At 41.1% G+C, this 19,109-nt stretch overlaps 1 protein-coding gene across 9 annotated transcripts in view; it reads left to right on the top strand.

Annotated features, from left to right (window-relative positions):
* Positions 1–19,109, top strand: part of mpp2b (MAGUK p55 scaffold protein 2b) — a 537,853-nt gene that overhangs the window by 467,330 nt on the left and 51,414 nt on the right. For all 9 annotated transcript variants that reach the window (XM_072561617.1, XM_072561616.1, XM_072561619.1 and 6 more), the window contains one exon: positions 11,177–11,404. In XM_072561617.1, the coding sequence (XP_072417718.1) occupies positions 11,177–11,404 (228 nt within the window). The remainder of the gene's footprint in view (positions 1–11,176; positions 11,405–19,109) is intronic.

The following is a 19,109-nucleotide window of genomic DNA, read 5'->3' as shown; positions in this document are numbered from 1 at the left end:
CAACCTTAGCATTCTAATAAAGCCCACCCTAAATTTCAGACCTCTTATCAACTTTGTTATCAAACCAACTACTCTCAAAGGGTTATATAAATGTAACTCTTGTTGTTGTCATACTTATGATAAGGCACTGGACTGCAAGACACTAAGCAAGTCAAAGGGTTTAAATAGAATTACTAAGATAGGACAGGGAAATCGTATGGCAAAGTAGCGACAGCACTATCCCTGGGCTAAAAGCTCTGGGTTCAAGCCAAGATATAGAAGGTGTATTCTTTAAGCAATTAAACATGCTGATTGTCAGCCAATTTGGGGTGGCACAGTGGCTCAGTGGTTAGCACTGCTGCCTCACAGTGCCAAGGACCCAGGTTCGATTTCAGCCTTGGGCGTCGTCTGGATGGAGTTTGCGCATTCTCCCCGTGTCTGCATGGGTTTCCTCTGGGTGTTCTGGTTTCCTCCCACAATGCAAAGATGTGCAGGTAAGGTGAATTAGCCATGTTAAATTGCCCGTAGTGTTCAGGAATGTATAGGTTAGGTGCGTTTGTCAGGGGTAAATATAGGGTAAGGGAATGCGTCTGGGTGAGTTACTCTTCAGAGGGCTGGAGTGGACTTATTGGACTGAAGGGCCCGTTTCCACACTGTAGAGATTCTGTTCTATAAGTCTGTTTTATAGGCCTGATGACAAGCAGAAGGAACAGTAAATATCCTGGTCAGCAATCCTGAAGAAGCCAATGGAAAACCACTGAGCTGCTTGCTCATAAGTGTGGACCAATCCAATAGGATCTCATGCCGAACCTGCAGAAACAAGTATGGAAGAAAAGACAGACTAAGAGAGGGTGATGCACACATGATCTATGTTGTGAAGTTTGATTACTGCTAATAATCCTGTTTCAGACTTTCAGTTTTTAATGCATCAAATATAGGACATATTCCATTCTTTCTGTATTGTTTATTTTTGTGCTTATAACACTAATCTGCAAAGCTCATGGGATATTGCAACATGAGGCAGGCTAACACAGGAAACGCTTTACGAATAGTGAACTGCAGAATAATGTAGTTGACACAGAAAAGAATTATAATTACGTTCAATGTGAAAAGAATTACATGTCTTGGGCTCATAGAATGAGTTAATTATAAATAACTTTTCTGTGAGAAACCTGTTTAGGTTCAATAGAGGTGCTCAAACCAATATTGAACACGTCCTGGGGGTAAGAATAAGTACTGATTCCATGAGCTTCCAATACCAAGAATGATTATAAATTACTGTTGGTGCAGCTTGGGAAATTAATTTCACAAAGGTGCCAACTTATTTCTAAATAAGGGAAGATGTCACAATATATTCCAGTGGCTCTCAAGCATTCGGTGTTCACATAATGTGTAGCTGGAAACAGTCATAGTAAGACACTTCATTTTGATTTTAATTTCCTTTTGGGGGCATAGATGGTGATTTATGATTTAATGAAAATGTAAAGTTGCTTATTTTATCATAATTTTTTCACAATGATGCTGTGTCAAGTAGCAAAGGGGACACTGTTCTACATATTTCATGATAACAATGAATATCAGGAGCGAGGCTGTCAAATATTTGTATTAGTTGAATATAGAATGAGAATCAGAGGCTGAAAGAACCAGAGGAGCAGGTGAAGTGCGAACCAGAAATCAGGCAGCCAATAACACCCAGACAGGGATAGGCCTAAGAACTTGAAACTGGAAGAGCACAGCAGTTCAGGCAGCATCCAACGAGCAGCGAAATCGATGTTTCCGGCAAAAGAAGGGCTTTTGCCCGAAACGTCGATTTCGCTGCTCGTTGGATGCTGCCTGAACTGCTGTGCTCTTCCAGCACCAGTAATCTAGTATTTGGTTTTCAGCATCTGCAGTCATTGTTTTTACCTTCCTAAGAACTTGAAAACAGAGTACTGTCTACCTAAGATCAATCTTCTATAGTTGGCTGTTTTTTCACTACAGGAGAAGAAGCTGACTAGGAAGCAATAGTAAGTTTTTGTCCTGTTCTAATGATAACAGTTCTTTTTAAGTGAGTTACAGGATGGCAGGTCAGCTTGACCAAGTGGAGTATTTATCCTGCAGATATACAATGCATCATCGATGGAAACATTTGCGGGGAGTCTCACCGGCTGCCCAAGTTTGTGCTCTGGATTTCAGAAGTTGAACAGCAGCACAAGATGTTTTTCTGCATCCAAGAGGCAAAGGACTATATGGATAGCACATTAGGGAGGTGGTCACACAACAGATTAGAAGTCTATTTTGGAGAATGGCGAGGATGATTGTTCCCCAGGGGAGTCAAGTTGGTGACACCACAGGTGTCTCAGATTTATAGAGGGAAAGCAAGATAAATAGAAGAGCAATAATAATAGGGTATTCTGTAGTCAGGGATCAGACACAGTATCTGTGGCCATTAACATAACTCCAGGATGGTCTGTTGCCTCCCTGATGCCAGGGTAAAGGATGTATGGAATGGCTGCAGGATTAAAAAAAGAAGATAAATGAAAACATTGCTGTACTATTATTGATTAAAGAATCATTCATGGCTATGAGGAGAGATAGCATGCAAAGTGAAACATCAAATGAGGCCTTAAGGGTTGAGTTCAGAAATGAAAAAGGGGCAGCCACACTGCTAGACATTTACTATAGAGCCCCAAATAGGAGAGACTTAGAAAGGTAAATATGTCAGTGAATTTCTGAATGCACCAAAGATAGGGAAATAATAGAGACTTCAACTGTCCAAATATCAACAAACAATTTGATAGGCAAAGAAAGCACAAACATCTTGGACTGCATTCAAGAGAATTTTATTTTAGCCAGCACAAAGCAAACCCAAGGAGAGAGGGGGGATTGGGTATTTATCCAGCTGTGAAAAGTGATTCTCCGTTAAAATAACAAAGGCAAACCAACCTGTCAGGCTTCACAGTCGATACGACCAGTGCTGCCCATTCTGCAGTCTCGACTGATTTGATGAGTCCTTCCCTTTCCAGCCTCTGGATTTTCACCTCTACTTTTGCTGACCAGGCAAATGGCATTGGGCAAGCCTTGCAGAATCATGCAAATGCTTCTTGGTCAACATGCCAGGTAGCTTTGGCTCCTTTGATAGTCCCTGGACTTTCCTGGAAAACCTCTGGGTATTTAATTAGGATTTCACTCAGGCAACCATTTTCTAATCAGAAAATGTTGAACCAATCTTTTCTTAACCAAGTTCGTCCCCATCTGGCTTGGGCCCTAATCTTTTACTACAATCAGTGGTAACTGAACCAGTTGCTTCGCACAAGAGACCGGAAACAAAGTTGTTCCCGTAATCTGTAAAGATTCCTCGATATGGGTTCTCAGTCTAACCAGCTTATTATGCAAACTTAAGAGTCCACAGCAAATTTTATTAAAGGCTGATTCTGTAATCACTGATATGGCTGAGCTGGTATCGACCTCCATTAGAACTGTGTGACTGTTTAACCAGATGTATATTTTGATTGGTTATGATTTGGATATTGCTGAACAATTTAACTGTTCCCAACCAGATGTAGATATTCTTTCCAGGCTATGCACTCTCCTGGATACTGGCCTAGGAGTTCTGTTATTCAATTTTGGTCTAATATGATGCTTTTGTTGTCAGGAGCTTGCGAGCCTGGGTCCTGGAGAAAGTTTTAACCATTTGGCTAAGGTTTGACTTTGTTTTGGGGTTTTGCTTTAGACGCACTCAGAGTCCCTCTGTTGAGGATACGTCCTGAGTGAGGCTATGGAATTGCCTTCATTCAAGTGGTGTTTCCCAAGCTCAGTCAGACTTGCAAGGATGTTCACTTCCATCAGAATACCTGCACCTCATTCACTCCACTTGCTGTATTTTCCAATGATGAAGCCACTTGTAGTGCCTGTTTGAAGTCACGGTGGGCTTCAGCAAATAGGCACTTTTGCATGGTTACTTCCAAACAGTCTTTTAGCATCTCATTAATGATTAAACCAAAGTCACATGCCTCTGGCAGTCATTTTAATCTAGTCAAAAATCCCATTACGGAGTCCTTTGGTTCTCGAATTGCCAAATAAAACTGAGAGCATCTCAGAATTAGAGAAAGCTTGGGGTCCTAATATTCCTTAGCTAAATCCTACAACTCTAGAGATGTTTTAGTATCTGGTTTCCTCAGGAAACATTAAGCTCCTAATAACTGAAAAAGCTGCAGGTCCACAAACTGTCAGGAGGATTTCTCATTGCTTTTCATCTGCCCAGTGTCATTTGCCCTGAGAAAAAAAACACATTCTTTGCATGTACTGGGCCCAGTCTTTGATGGCAGGAGTCAAGCTTCCCAGATAACAGCATGATGCCAGAAGTGCTTACCCCAACTCAAAGACAACTATGGTGAGCATATTTCTTCAGGAGCTTGTTTTTCTGTTGCCGCCACTTAAATAACCCCACAGAGACTAGTATCCCATCACCAAGTCCCCCTTTATTTATACATGGAGAGTCCTTGACCTTGACCTTGATCCAGCTCCCTCAGAGCCAGCTCTCAGAGTGAACAGGATGTCTGTTCTTTGTTTTGTGCAGGTGTGAAACACAGTGAGAGACACAAGGTGTGTGAATCTTTATTCAATTTCCACCACCAGGAAGAAAGGAAACACCTGAGTGGCCAGTGACAAGCAGTGCCCTTCACAAAAGGCCAATGCTGTGTGATCAAACAGTGAAGGGGAGGGCAGGGAGGATGTCTGTTCTTATCTGACAGCCAGGCTCCCTGATTTGAACAGATTAACAGCCCCAATCAGGGAACTCATATTCAATGACGTCTATCTGGCTGACCTCATTATAGTCATGACAGAGGAGATCTGAGGAATTTTTTTTCACTCAGAGGATGGTTGAAATATGGAACACAGTACCAGAGCGGGTACTCTGGAAACATTTAAGACTTATCTGGATGAACAGTTAAAATGCCAGGGCATAGTAAGCTATGGATACAGTGCAGGTAAATGGGATTCGTGTAGTTTGGTGTTTGTCAATCAGCATAAATGTGGTGCTCCAAAGAGTCTCTTTGCATGCTGTATGACCCTATGACTTAATGCTAAGCTATTCATTTACCTATTACACTGTTCAAATTCCATGTTACTGAAGAATTAATATGCAAGATTTTTTTTTGATTTATAGACTAAAACCAGGCTGACAGTGGAGGTTGTGATATTAATCCAAAATTCACATCTTCAGACTCTTAAAAATTTGAATCTCAAGAGAATCTTCAGCTTTGAGCAAAGTTAGGTTTCTAAAAGCATTTTTCTTGATTATATTCTCTGTTTATTTCATTCTTTCATGGGACATGGGCATTCACCGATGAGGCCTGCATTTATTGCCCGTCCCTAATTGAGAGCTGCTATGAGTCAAACACACTACTGTGGGTTTGCTGCCACATGAACAGCAGACCAGGTAAAGATATCAGATTTACCTAAAGACCATGAATGAATCAGATTGGTTTCTACAACAATTGGTTACTGTTTCCAAGATGAGGTTTGCATTCGAGATGTATTGGGGAAATTAAAATCCACAAGTTGTTATGTTGGGATTTGAGCCTATTTTCCCATCCTGTGTTATTAGTCAAATGACATTACCCTTATGCAACCATTGCCCCCCAACCCCCCTCAACTCAAATACTTTTATATTTACACAAAATAAAACAATCAGACTAAGTTATTATTTTCACAAACGAAAGTTTCTTCAATTAATTAGATTTTGTAGGAAAATCCTTGCAAATTGCTATGATTGGTGGTGCAAGGTTACAATGCAATGCCATGGTACAACCTAAAAAGGTAACAGCTCTTTTAGAAGCAGACACGGCTTGTCTCACAATGCAGCTTGCTGTGGAACATGATGCTAATCAAAGCAGACAGGGTGAGTTCTCCATAAGTGTCCTGACCATTATCCCTCAACCATCACCACTTCAGAAATCAGTCTACTCCATAACATGTGGGAACAAATTGTTTAAGTACAGAGACTAAATAAGAAAATAATGAGGATGAACATTGTTGAAGGAAAATCAGAAAATTAAAATGAAGAGATGAGCAAAGGTGAATGGTGGCATGTGAAGGAATATTCGTGAGAATTATATAAACCTGTTCAAAAATAGCCTTTATGACCCTTATTTGTTTTGAATGGTACATAGTTATTAGACTTTCATAAGTGGATGTTTTTTCATGATAAATTACAGGGAAGATGCATGTTGAGTTGCATTGCAGTTAATACCAGCATGTCGGCATATTATTTCAAAATCTAATTATTGACAAGAATTTCAGTATGTCAAATAACACATTGGCCCTGGCGGCTAATGTTTACAAAAACATTAATTTTCTGGATAATTCTTGCAGTGGAAATTATAAAATATGGAAATAGTGTCACTTCAATCTGTAAAGTGTCCTGGAACAAGTTAAATGCTAATAGCATGCGATAGGTGCACTGGGCTGACATTGACCAGTCTTTTGTGACATTTCTTTGCATGTAGTTGAGAGCTTAATGCTTCAATGGAACTGGGAATAATTCTTTAAAAATCTAATATGACTTATTGAGAGTGGGACTGAAAATATTGAGACTGAAGAGTGCCATTAGCATCTCTAACTAGGATTATGTCATATGGACTTGTGGGTACAATAGCTTAGGATTGTGAAAAAGTAAGACTTAGTACCCAGGTTTTCCTCATAGTCTCTGTAATAGTGCCCATCACATTCATGTAACTTGCAATTAGTTGAATTACTTTCCAAAATGCAATAAACTACTTGTTATTCAACACAAGGACCTCTTCTAGTTAGATAAATGCAATTTTCCTGTACCACACTAGATCAAGCAGTCCTTGTAGATTTCCATGTTAAGAGAAAGGTTACAGTAAACCTATCACACCACGCAGAGACGTACCTGTCAGAAAGTTGCACTGTCTGGCTTCTTGGTGGAGGAGAGGAGAATTGTACTTAAGTTGCGATCAGAGTGAGTTGAAGCTTTAATATGATGAAAATCATGAAAATATAGGTGTTGCCATGCAATACTGAGATTTTTAAGTCACGATTTGAAGTTGGAGGGGAAAATTATAGTGAAATGTTTCTCAGTGTTGAGAATGTGATTTCTTTTCATTGTAGCACCTTGCCACCATAATCCACACTCAAAATTCTTTTTGTGAATAAAAGCAATCTGACAAAGTTACTATTTTCACAAACTAGAGGTTCTTCTATTAATTAGATTTTGAAGGAAAATCCTTGCAAATTTTTGTTTTAAATTACTTACAGTGTGGAAACAGGCCCTTCGACCCAACAAGTCCACACCGACCTGCAACCTACCCATACCCCTACATTTACCCCTGTCCCTAACACTGCAGGCAATTTCGCATGGCCAATTAACCTGACTTACACATCTTTGACTGTGGGAGGAAATCAGAGCAAACCCACACAGACACAGGGAGAATGTGCAAACTCTACACAGTCAGTTGCCTGAGGCAGGAATTGAACCTGGGTCTCTAGAATTGTGAGGCAGCAGTGCTAACCACTGTGCCACCGTGCCACCCAAATCTCAGTATCGCATGGCAATAGCTATATTTTCATGATTTCCATCATATTAAATTTCTATGATCTTTGATGCAAGTTGCAATGCAATGCCATTTTGTCATAATACTCATCATTGTTCAGGGAGAGAAGAATTCAGATAAGCAATCAATCAGATATATAAATAAATACCCCACACAGACATTACTGAAATAGAAAAGCCGACAAAAAACAAATAACTGAAGTATTCGAAGGAGATTTAGAGGGTCTAAACCCTATATTTTGGGTATTTGATATTTATGTCAATGGCCATCTCACATTTTTCAAGCTTGGCATTATGTCACACTATTATCTGGTATTGAGCTGTGGTTTGAAAAAACACTGTTTACAGTTTCTAACAATGCAGTAACATGGTCCAGGAAGCATTGCACTTAAGATTAAAGATATGCTACCAGCATTTCTCCAAAATAGCAGATTCCAAACAGTTAAAAAAAAACTATACATACTTTGCAGTCAAGAATTTGCATTCTTGAGTAGAAATCTGTGAGTTGACTTGAATCATCTTCAAATTGTATAAGTAATTCAAATAGTTAAAGTCAAGAATAACTAGTCAAGGAACAACGAGTAAAAGGATTACCATTGAAGGATTTCACAGGGTTTCTAACACTCATAATGGAACCCAAAAGAAAAATCAGAATCCATTGCGATTAGCTATTATAGCAAAGGAAATTTGTTCCATAACTGTCAATGAAATGGGAACCCATTACGATATTGGCTTGGATATGAGCACTGCTATGAGCACTGAAGGGAATTTAGACTGCAAAAATCAACAAGATTTGCATGAAAACAATCAATGAGAGAGACCATAAGCAAGATACCTCACTTCAGTCAATTGCAAAAGCTAAACCTGATGTAACTCAGCAACTCAACTGATACAACACAGCGAGGGAAACAGTTCTGGCAGTCTTGAGTCGGATGTTGGATGGGAGACTCGGAAGAGACCAGTTCAAGCAGAATTTTTGATGACTTTATATTCCTCAGAAGAATCCTCAGTAACAATGGGAGAGTTTATGCCAAGCTCGAAGGAATCCTCAAAAAGAAAACTGGGGAAGGGATTATGTTGATTATGCAATTGCTGATGGTGAAATATAATGTCAAAACCAATCAACAAATTGAGAGTCTACAGAATTCAGCACAGATCTACAGGCACATTGAAAATGAAAATCTGCTGATACAAATTGAATTAGGAGAAAGCGAAGAGTGCAGGTACTGGAGATCAGAGTCAGAGAGTGTGGTGCTGGAAAAGCACAGCAGGTCAGGCAGCATGTGAGGAGCAGGAAAATCAACATTTCAAGTATAAGATCTTCATCAGGAATGATGAAGAGCAGATACTCGAAACGTAGACTCTCCTGCTCCTCGGATGCTACCTGAGCAGCTGTGCTTTTCCAGCACCACACTCTCAGACACTGAAACAAATTGAAGATGTGTTACATATGACTCCAGAGAATCCACTTCCATGAATTGATTGGAGGGGGGTGGGGAGGGGGTGGGGGTGGTAGCATGGTGGGGGGGTGGTGATGGTGTGGTGGTAGCACAGTGGCTCAGTGGTTAACACTGCTGTTTCATGGCACCAGGAACTGAGTTCGATTCCAGCCCCAGGCAACTGTCTGTGTGGAGTTTGCACATTCTCTGTATCTGTGTGGGTTTCCACCGGGTTCTCCAGTTTCCTCCCACAATCCAAAGATGTGCAGGTTAAGTGGATTGGCCATGCTAAATTGCCCAGATTGTTCAGGGATGTATAGGCTAGGTGCATTAGTCAGGGGTAAAATATAGGATAAGGTAGGGGAATGGATCTGGGTGGGTTACTCTTTGGAGGATCGGTGTGGATTGGTTGGAGTGAAGAGCATCCACACTGTAGGGATTCTGTGATTCTGTTCTATGAATGTCCAGTGATTTTAAGACACTGCAAAGAAGAAATTACTTGCTTCAGCTGGGAAAATATCTGCTGTATAGGAAGTATAGGAAATTAAAGATTTTCCAATTTCAAGGAAATTTCAACTCTCAGTCTATTGATTCCTGAAGAGGGCTTGTGCCCGAAACGTCGATTCTCCTGCTCCTCGAATACTGCTTGACCTGCTGTGCTTTTCCAGCACCATATTCTCGACTCTATTTTCCAGCATCTGCTGTCCTCACTTTCTCCAAATTTATTTAAAAGCCAAAGACTTAGCCGTGGTATTAAAATTTCTATGGGGATTGAAACTGTGATTTTAGTCCTGTGAATTTTGTATTGCCATTGCCACTTTCATAGTCACAGTTCCTATCCTATTACTCAACAAGTTCCTGCCCTGTTTGATTTTTTGGATATTCCCACTGATTGACATTATAAGGCAATTGGAGACATTAGTGGAACAGGGGAAGTATCAGTTAGAAAGCTGTGTTGCAACTAGCTTGAATTTAGAAATTTCAATGATTAATGGAAGGAATTAAAATAGTTCTGGGATGTGGATAAGTCCCCAAAAAAAAGAATGTTCATAAGTAATTTTAATAGATTAATTCAAGCCTTGGACACTTTAATTTAGATTTTTCTCTAGAGGGTGAGCTTTGTGGATGAAATCTTTTACAAAACTTTTAAAATTGTGACTTAGCATTGTCAATTTTGCAGTCTCGCTGCTGTTTCTTGAGCTCATTTGCAATGCTGCAAAGCATCTACCAAATTTTTCTTCATTGACCAACCAGTTAAATATTACAAATATTCTGCCAACCATATGCCTGTCTCATTCCGTCTCGGTGAAGCTGTCTGTTTTAATTAATTTTATTTGCATTTTTTTCCATTTATTTCCCCTTATTCTTCCTCCTTACACCTTTACAATAAAGGTCTGCTGGTGGGGAATGGGACTTGCAAAAGCATCAAAACCACTTAACATCCAAAAGAATCTTTGTGCAACAAGTCCATGTTGTGCAATATACAATGTTGCAGATCCCTGCAAGGATCGTCATAGAAAACCACTCATCCTTTGACATCACAGGTGTCAATGTCTGTGGGACAACTAAAGGGAAATAGTCAAATCATAAGTGGTGCAATTCACATTTGACTATTGTAGTTATATTATGCTTGCCCATAATGGAAATTTTTTTTTTCACAATTACCTTGTACTGATATATGCCCTTTGTCCAGAAACAATGGGATACAGTTCAATAGAGCTCCATTATAATATTATTCTAGCCTGTAGTACTGTATTTTCTCTGAGCATGGTGTTGTATATTAGTCACAGTAATCCATTTAATCCTTTGCTTCATGTTGACACATGTAGCTCAGCCTTTGGTGCCAGAGGCAAACCTTTGTTATCATTGAGGCATTCGCATAGGAATCGGACCTGGCAGAGGAGAAACTGTTGCCTGACCCTGTGTAGTCTCCTGGGAAAAACTGGATGTTAATTGTGTGTAATAGCTACATTGGGATCATCGAATTGAATCGTGTTTTCTGCTAACGTTTTTATTTAGAGAGACAATAAAAGTCCGTGATAGAACAGTGTGTTTCTGAGTTTCAAATCTTGTTTGCCTAATTGAATTACCATTTTGCTGTTAAATTCAGTGACAAATCTTTCTCCTCCCCTGACACAAAGGTAATTATTCTGGAATGAGTGACTGGCAGTCAATAATAAGTTTCAATAATCCTTTCCAGGGTGTAACGTTCAGGGTTGAAAACAGTGAGCTTGTGATTGCTCGCATTCTGCATGGAGGCATGATTGACCAGCAGGGTTTGCTTCATGTGGGCGATATTATCAAGGAGGTGAATGGAAAAGAGGTTGGAAATGATCCAAAAGTCCTGCAGGAAATGCTGCAAAATGCCAGCGGAAGTGTCATCCTAAAGATCCTGCCCAGCTATCAGGAACCACATCCTCCAAGACAGGTAGGAGCCTTTAAGCTAGGTTGCTAAAGGTTTTACTCCATTGTCAATGATTAATATTGAACTTTATTCTTTCCCTCTTTATCTCATTGAATCGTCGAGTAGATTAATTTAGTTTAACAGAGACATTCAGGTGACACACTGAGGCACACAGAGCAGGACAACAGCAAAACTGAAAAAGGAAGAGAGAAGGCAAAAGCAACCACTGATCAATGGTTAGATGATGTAAGCTTGGGGGCTGAAAAGCATATAGAATATAGGATGACAACAGGATTATGATCAATTCCATCAATCCCAAGCCTTGGGTGAAGATTTCACGATGGATGCAGTTTCTTCTTGAGTTGTAGCAGCATCACTGACTTCTTTCCATTTTGGACTAACATTTGTTATAGGTAGTGCCAGCTAAACCAGGCAAGAGCTACTGAGATCACAGCAGGTCAGGCAGCATCCATGGAAAGAAAGCAAGCTCACATTTCGAGTCGAGATGACTCTTCATTAGAACTCAAATGACGCCTATCTAGACTCGAAATGTTAGCTTGCTATCTCTCCATGGATGTTGCCTGACCCACTGTGATTTCCAGCACTTTTTGCTTTCAGTTCAGATTCCAGAATCTGCAGTAATTTGCTCCTACAACAGCAACTGAGATTGGAATCTTGATAACGGAAATGTGTGAGTAGAAACAATCAGAAGCTGGACTTTGAAGATTTCAAGTGCTGTAACTGTGATGGTTTTCTTTGATGGCTGCACCCTCCTTTCCTGGCTTTGACTTGGTGGCCTTGTTGTCAGCCCATTTTCTCCTTTTCACGCTTAGGATTTATGTATCTTCTATGAATCTATCTATATCTCATTTACCACCACTATCACTGCCTTTGCTTTTTGTTCTCGTCACCTCCACAATCTGTTCCACTTCCCCACCTCCTCCCTGCACCCCCAAAAGGAATTGCATAAAAACACAATTTTAAACTTTCATTTCTGAAGGTGTGTCAAACTGGAACTCAAAATGTTAACTCTGTTGCTCTTCCCACAGATGTTGCAAGATCTGCTGAGATTCTCCAGCATCTTCTGTTTTAATTTCTTTAGCAGCTTGTTCCATTGAGGACTTCTCATCACGTTAGGACCTTTCTGACCAAATTATGCTTCCTGAAAAAATGTCTGGAATCTACAGTCTTAGGGAGTTGAGATGAAATTCCACAGGACTTTCCTACAAACTGACCAGAGATGGTTTACTTTCTCACAGAAGCTAGCATTGCTGGAGGTGGAGAAGAAGATTATTGCATGAGGTGCCTTGCATGATAAATTTGGTGAGCTTCGGCCAGCCAGTCAGTTAGCCTTTTAATGCAAAAACTGGAAGAACTGGGAATGCTGTAAATCAGAAACAAAAACAGAGGTTGCTTGAAAAGCTCAGCAGGTCTGGCAGCATCTGTGAAGAGAAACAAAAGTTAACGTTTTGGTTCCGGTGACCCTTCCTCAGAATCTGAGAAGGGTCACCGGACCCGAAACGTTAACTTTAATTTCTCTTCACAGATGCTGCCAGACCTGCTGAGCTTTTTCAGCGACCTCTGCTTTTGGGTCTTTTATCATATCGCTGTTCATGCCCCTTGTTCTTAACATAAATTTAGCACAATTTTAAACAAAATATCTCGGCCCAAATTTTCAACAGAGAGGTGAAAGTCAAAAATGTGGCCCAAAATGGCAGCTCAAAATGGCACCTCATTTTTAGACAGAATGAAAGCAGGTTGGGTTTTATACATAAGCATTCTATCAGGGCAGCTGAAGTGACATTTTAGTATCTGTGTAGTGTGAAACCCGGAATATGCACCTTAGACCTGTTAACAAAAGGTCTGAACTTGGTGAATTCATTTGGTAGCCAGGGTATCTTTTTGGTGACCTTAACAGATAAGGATCTTTGCATGCCATCATGTGTCTTTAGTGGGAGGCTGGTAGCCTTAGGAGGTATCCTTGGGATTATTTTATGCCTGAAATGTGCATACCTTTACACTGTCGAGCTGTCAAAGAACTTTCAAATCTGACAAGAACATCTCAGTGCATCTCCAGCCCGCCATGAGGATGAAAAACCCACTGGACAGGTGAGAAACAACAAGGCTTCCAACACAGATAGAATCTCCACTGAAGGATTAAACTGTGATGGACAGGCACTCTAGATACAAACCCACAATCAAATTTACCTTTTGCAACCAAGTGAGTGAGCATGCGAACAATGGAGGGAGCTCTGCCCACCCAGGAGCTTGACAATTTGGGATGTTCCATCTGAAGCTACAACAACTTGGGGAGTCTTGATCATGGTCTGATTGTAATATGAGAAATCAATATGTATGATCTGAAAGTCAGCACAGAGATATGACGGGAACATGCAAGATCACCACATTTGGATTATTGCGTGCAGCTCTAGTCAGCCTACTACAGAAAGGATATTACTAAACTGGAAAGGGTGCCGAAAAGATTTACTGAGAATCTGCCTGGACTGGAAGGTTTGAGTTAGAAGAAGAGACTGGATAGGCTGGGACATTTTTCCATTGGAGTATAGGAGACTGAGGGGTGACCTTATAGAGATTTATAAAATCATGAGAGACTCAGATATGATAGATAGCCAACAGCCTTTTTTCCACAGTAGGGGAATCTAAAACTCGAAGGCATAGATATAAGGTGAGAGGGGAGAGATATACAAAAGAATCCAGAAAGACAATTTTTTCTCAAAGAGGACAGTGAGTGTCTGAAATGGGCTGCCAGAGGTAGTGGTGGAGTTGAATACAAATTGAACATTTAATAAACATTTAAACAGGTATATGGATGGGATAGGAATGGAGGGACATGGACCAAGCACAAGCAAGTGGGACTAGATTAATTGTGAAAACTGGGTGGCATGGACAAGTTGGGCTGAAGGGCCCATTTCCATGCTGTAGACCTCTTTGACTCTATTACAGTCAAAATGGGATGGTTTAGTCATCTTCACACTGAGTGTGGTGACAAGCATCTTCAAAGGGTGACTAATCTACCTCCCACCCTCGTCAGTGTGGGAACCCATTGGCTTAAGCTCCATTTTGTCACTTCAGAGTGGTTTGACAGGGTTCTAGGCATCGTACAAGCCACAACACTGACGTCGCACTCCAGCTAAGGTTTCATCCGCTGTCTACAGTGGCCCTGCTTTCACTGTCCAGAAGGTACTTTGGTCACCTGCCTGGGTGGTGGGGAACCATGCTGACAGTGGTGCTGAGGCCTTTAAATGGCCATTATATGATCACAAGGGCTTTATTTGTGACAGATCAGGAGGGTCATCAATGGAACATTTGCACAAGCTCTTGTGATGCAGTGGTAGTGTCCCTCTCCTGGACCAGGAGGCCTGGGTTCAAATCTAACCTGCTCCAGAGGCATGTAATGACATCTCCGAACAGGTCGATGGGAAAGATCTGGAACTTCCAACATAGAATTTAATTGCTGATGTACAGGGAAGAGTAATGGTATCTCAGCAGTGCCAACTTCCAATTATTTGCCCCCTGAGAAGGCAAAAATGCTGGTTTTTATTGAGTGAGAATATCTATCACAATAGAGTGGCATCTGTAATATAAAATTTTCAGGAATTGACTTGATTTTTTTTCTGCCATGTGCATGGGTAATAATGAATACTAGATAAGAAGGCATGATAGGTGAAGGGGAAAGGGCAGTGAGTGGAACTACACATAGACGTAGAACATAGAACAGCACAGAACAGATTTTGTGCCGAGATTTAATCCTAATGTAAAATATAGTAATTTAGCCTATGCACCCCTCAACTCATTGCTATCCATGTGCATGTCCAGCAGTCGCTTAAATGTCCCCAATGACTCTGCTTCCACCACCACAGCTGGCAACGCATCCCATGCATTCACAACTCTCTGCATAAAGAACCTACCTCTGACGTCTCCTTTATACCTTTCTTCTAATATCTTCAAACTATGACTCCTCGTACCAGTCAGTCCTGCCCTGGGGAAAAGTCTCTGGCTATTTACTCTATCTATTCCTCTCATTATTTTGTACACCTCGATCAGGTCTCCTCTCTTCCTCCTTCTCTCCAGAGAGAAAAGTCCGAGGTTATTCAACCTTTCTTCATAAGGCAAGCTCTCCAGTCCAGGCAGCATCCTGGTAAACCTTCTTTGCACCCTCTCCAAAGCCTCTGTATCTTTCCTATAGTAGGGTCGCGCAGGCCTCTGTTCTTGGGCCTCTAGGATAAATTCAGCCTAGGATAAATCTAGGCTAGGATAAATCTGGTCTGGCCCTGGAGACTTCTCAATCTTAATGTTTTCCAAAATTTCTAGCACCATCAATTTCATCAATCTTGATCTGGTCAAGACTGTATCTCAACTCCTCTAAGTTTTCATTTGCAACAAGTTCCCTTTCCTTGGTGAAAACTGAAGCAAAAAACTCATTTAGGGCTTCCCCTATCTGCTCAGACTCCACGCATAAGTTCCCTACGCTATCCCTGATTGGCCTACCTTCTCCCTGATCATTCTCTTATTCCTCTTATACATTGGCACTAAATTGGCATGGGGTTTATGAGGGGCTATGAAGAAAGGGGGAGGGATGAAGATAACATTGTGTGATATAGGCGAATGAATTGTGACAGAGAACATCAGGTGGCATGTGGGACATTAGGGTTGGGGGAATTTTTTTCGAATTTTTGAACAGCGCTAAAGCCCAGAAGAAAGGATTGCCACCCAGGCCACCTCAGAACACCAAAGCCTCTTCAGTTTTACCTGGGACAGCAGCCTAAAGTCTAATCCATCTGCTTTCCCTCACCTCCAGATGAAAAATAAAGAGGGTAGGAGACCACTTGTTAAGGTGAAGATTGCAAACCCAGGAATTTGTCTGATTCTGTATAGTCAGTCCAGAAGCGCAAATTGCCTCCTACTTTTTCTAGCCTTAAGGTGCAGGTATCAAACTCCAACAATAATCATGGCCTAATCCAGTGGGATCTGTGACTTACAACTCAAAAACTCCTGCCCTAATTTCCATCAGGAATGCTTCAGTTTGCTATTCCATTTTGTGCAGCGATAGCATTACATCACTTACATTTTACACAAATATTAACTATTTTTAAACTTATTGAGTTTTATTAGTTGTCCCAAATGAGAGAAGATTAGGAAAGGAAAGAAATATGTTTTTTTCCTCATCAAATATGTGATTAATAATTCTAAACAATGAGTGGCTCAAGGGATATCTCAAGGGAAGTTCCAGTGCTACGCTAACTACTGAGCTGTGGTTTTATAGTCAACCTGAATGGACTTGTCATTACTAGAAAACTGGGCAAAACAGAAGAAACAGCACTTGGCAAAAAAAAAATCACTCAATAACAGCATTAAAGTAGATAAGAAAGGAACTATTTGGTAATCCAAGATGGACGTCGGGAAAAATTTCTGGCTGTAACAGCTGCTCCTTTTTTGAGATATTTTAGGTGCTGGAGGTGATTTCCTCGAATTCCAGGAGCAGCAATTAATGTTTTAAATGATGTTGCATTGTTTTGGAACTTTGGACAAAAAACAATAGCACTTTTAAAAGGAAGAAGAACAGACAAAGGAAGCACATGGTGAGGTTAGTGCCGAAGAGAGAAAGAGAAAGAAACCCACATTGCTGATTGTCGGAGTTAGCAGTTACTGCCTTTGCTGTTGAATTCATGTATCGCTGGACATCGGAGTGTGTCTGGGAAAATTAAAAAACAGTGAACTTCACAACTGACCTTGGAGGAACCTGTCTGGGAGCAGTCACAGCACAGAAGCAGATAAGTGGATTTCAAGCGTGGCCTTAAAATAAGTCTGCAGTAGTGATAATGAGAGTTCATTAGTGGTTATATGTTTTATTGAGCTATGTCTCTTAATTAATTTAACCTGGAGCAGTGTTTTGTAGAGGAATAAGACAGTGCTATATCGTCTTCTTGTCGGATGTGGGAGTTTAGGGAGAGTTTACGGGTTACTAAGGATTATATCTGCAATAAAAGCCGTTGGTTGCGAATCCTATCAGCTCGAATGGTTGGAGAGGCAGTTAGAGGCAATGAGGAATTTAGACGAGCAAGGGGATGTGATGGATGGCAGTTATAGGTAGCGGGTAAAGTCTCAGATACAGTCACATAGATGGGTTAACTCCAGGAAGGGTAAGAGAGGTAGCCAGTTCATGCAGGAGTCTTCTGTGGCTATCCCCATTTCAAACAAGTATGCTGTTTTGAAAAATGTAGGGGGTGATGGATTCTCAAGGGAATGTAGCACAACCAGCCAAGTTTCTGGTATTGAGACTGGCTCTAATGTAATGAGAGGAACTTCGGGTTCCAACTGATTGATTGTGTTAGGGGGCTCTCTAGTCCGAGGTACAGACAGACGTTTCTGCGGCCAGCAGCGAAAAATCAGAATGGTGTGTTGCTTTCCTGGTGCCAGGATCAAGGATGTCTCAGAGAGGGTGCAGAATGTTCTCACGGGGGAGAGGGGCCAGCAGGAGGTCATTGTCCACATTGGAACCAACGACATAGGAAGGGAAAAGGTTGAAATTCTGAGGGGAGATTACAGAGAGTTAGGCAAGAATTTAAAAAGGAGGTCCTCGAGATAGTAATATCTGAATTACTCCTGGTGCTATGAGTTAGTGAGGGCAGGAATAAGACGATAGAGCAGATGAATGCATGGCTGAGGAGCTGGTGTACGGGGGAAGGATTCACATTTTTGGATCATTGGAATCTCTTTTGGGGTAGAAGTGACCGGTACAAGAAGGACGGATTGCACCTAAATTGGAAGGGGACTAATATACTGGCAGGGAGATTTGCTAGAGCTACTTGGGAGGATTTAAACTAGTAAGGTTGGGGGGATGGGGGTGTGGGGGGGGAAAGCCAGAGAGATAGTGAGGAAAGATTTCAATCTGAGACTGGTACAGTTGAGAACAAAGGTGATTCAAACAGTTCAGGCAGGCAGGGACAAAGCAGGGAATAAGGTAGGACTAATAAATTAAACTGCATTTATTTCAATGCAAGAGGCCTAACAGGGAAGGCAGATGAACTCAAGGCATAGTTAGGAACATGGGACTGGGAGCTCATAGCAATTACAGAAACATGGCTCAGGGATGGACAGGACTGGCAGTCTAATATTCCACGATACAAATGCTATAGGAAGGATAGAAAGGGAGGCAAGAGAGGAGAGGGAGTGGTGTTTTTGATAAGGGATAGCATTACAACTGGACAGAGGGAGGATATTCCTGGAAATACATCCAGGGAAGTTATTTGGGTGGAACTGAGAAATAAGAAAGGGATGATCACCTTATTGGGATTGTATTAGAGACCCCCCCCCCCCCCCAATAGTCAGAGGGAAATTGAGAAGCAAACTTGTAAGGAGAACTCAGATTCTGTCAGAATAATAGGGTGTTTATGGTAGGGGATTTTAACTTCCCAAACATAGACTGGGACTGCCATAATGTTGAGGGTTTAGATGGAGAGGAATTTGTTAAGTGTGTACAAGAAAATCTTCTGATTCAGTATATGGATGTACCTACTAGAGAAGATGCAAAACTTGACCTACTCTTGGGAAATAAGGCAGAGGAAGGTGACTTAGATGTCAGTGGGGGAGCACTTTGGGGCCAGTGACCGTAATTCTATTAGTTTTAAAATAATGATGGAAAAGGATAGACCAGATCTAAATTGGAGGAAGGCCAATTTTGACTTTCAAAAGCTGACTGGGCGCAGAT

This window comes from Chiloscyllium punctatum, chromosome 42 (assembly GCF_047496795.1).
Source record: "Chiloscyllium punctatum isolate Juve2018m chromosome 42, sChiPun1.3, whole genome shotgun sequence".
Classification (NCBI taxonomy): domain Eukaryota; kingdom Metazoa; phylum Chordata; class Chondrichthyes; order Orectolobiformes; family Hemiscylliidae; genus Chiloscyllium; species Chiloscyllium punctatum.
The sequence above is the reverse complement of the archived record's forward strand: the minus strand, read 5'-3'. Positions and strand labels throughout refer to the sequence as shown.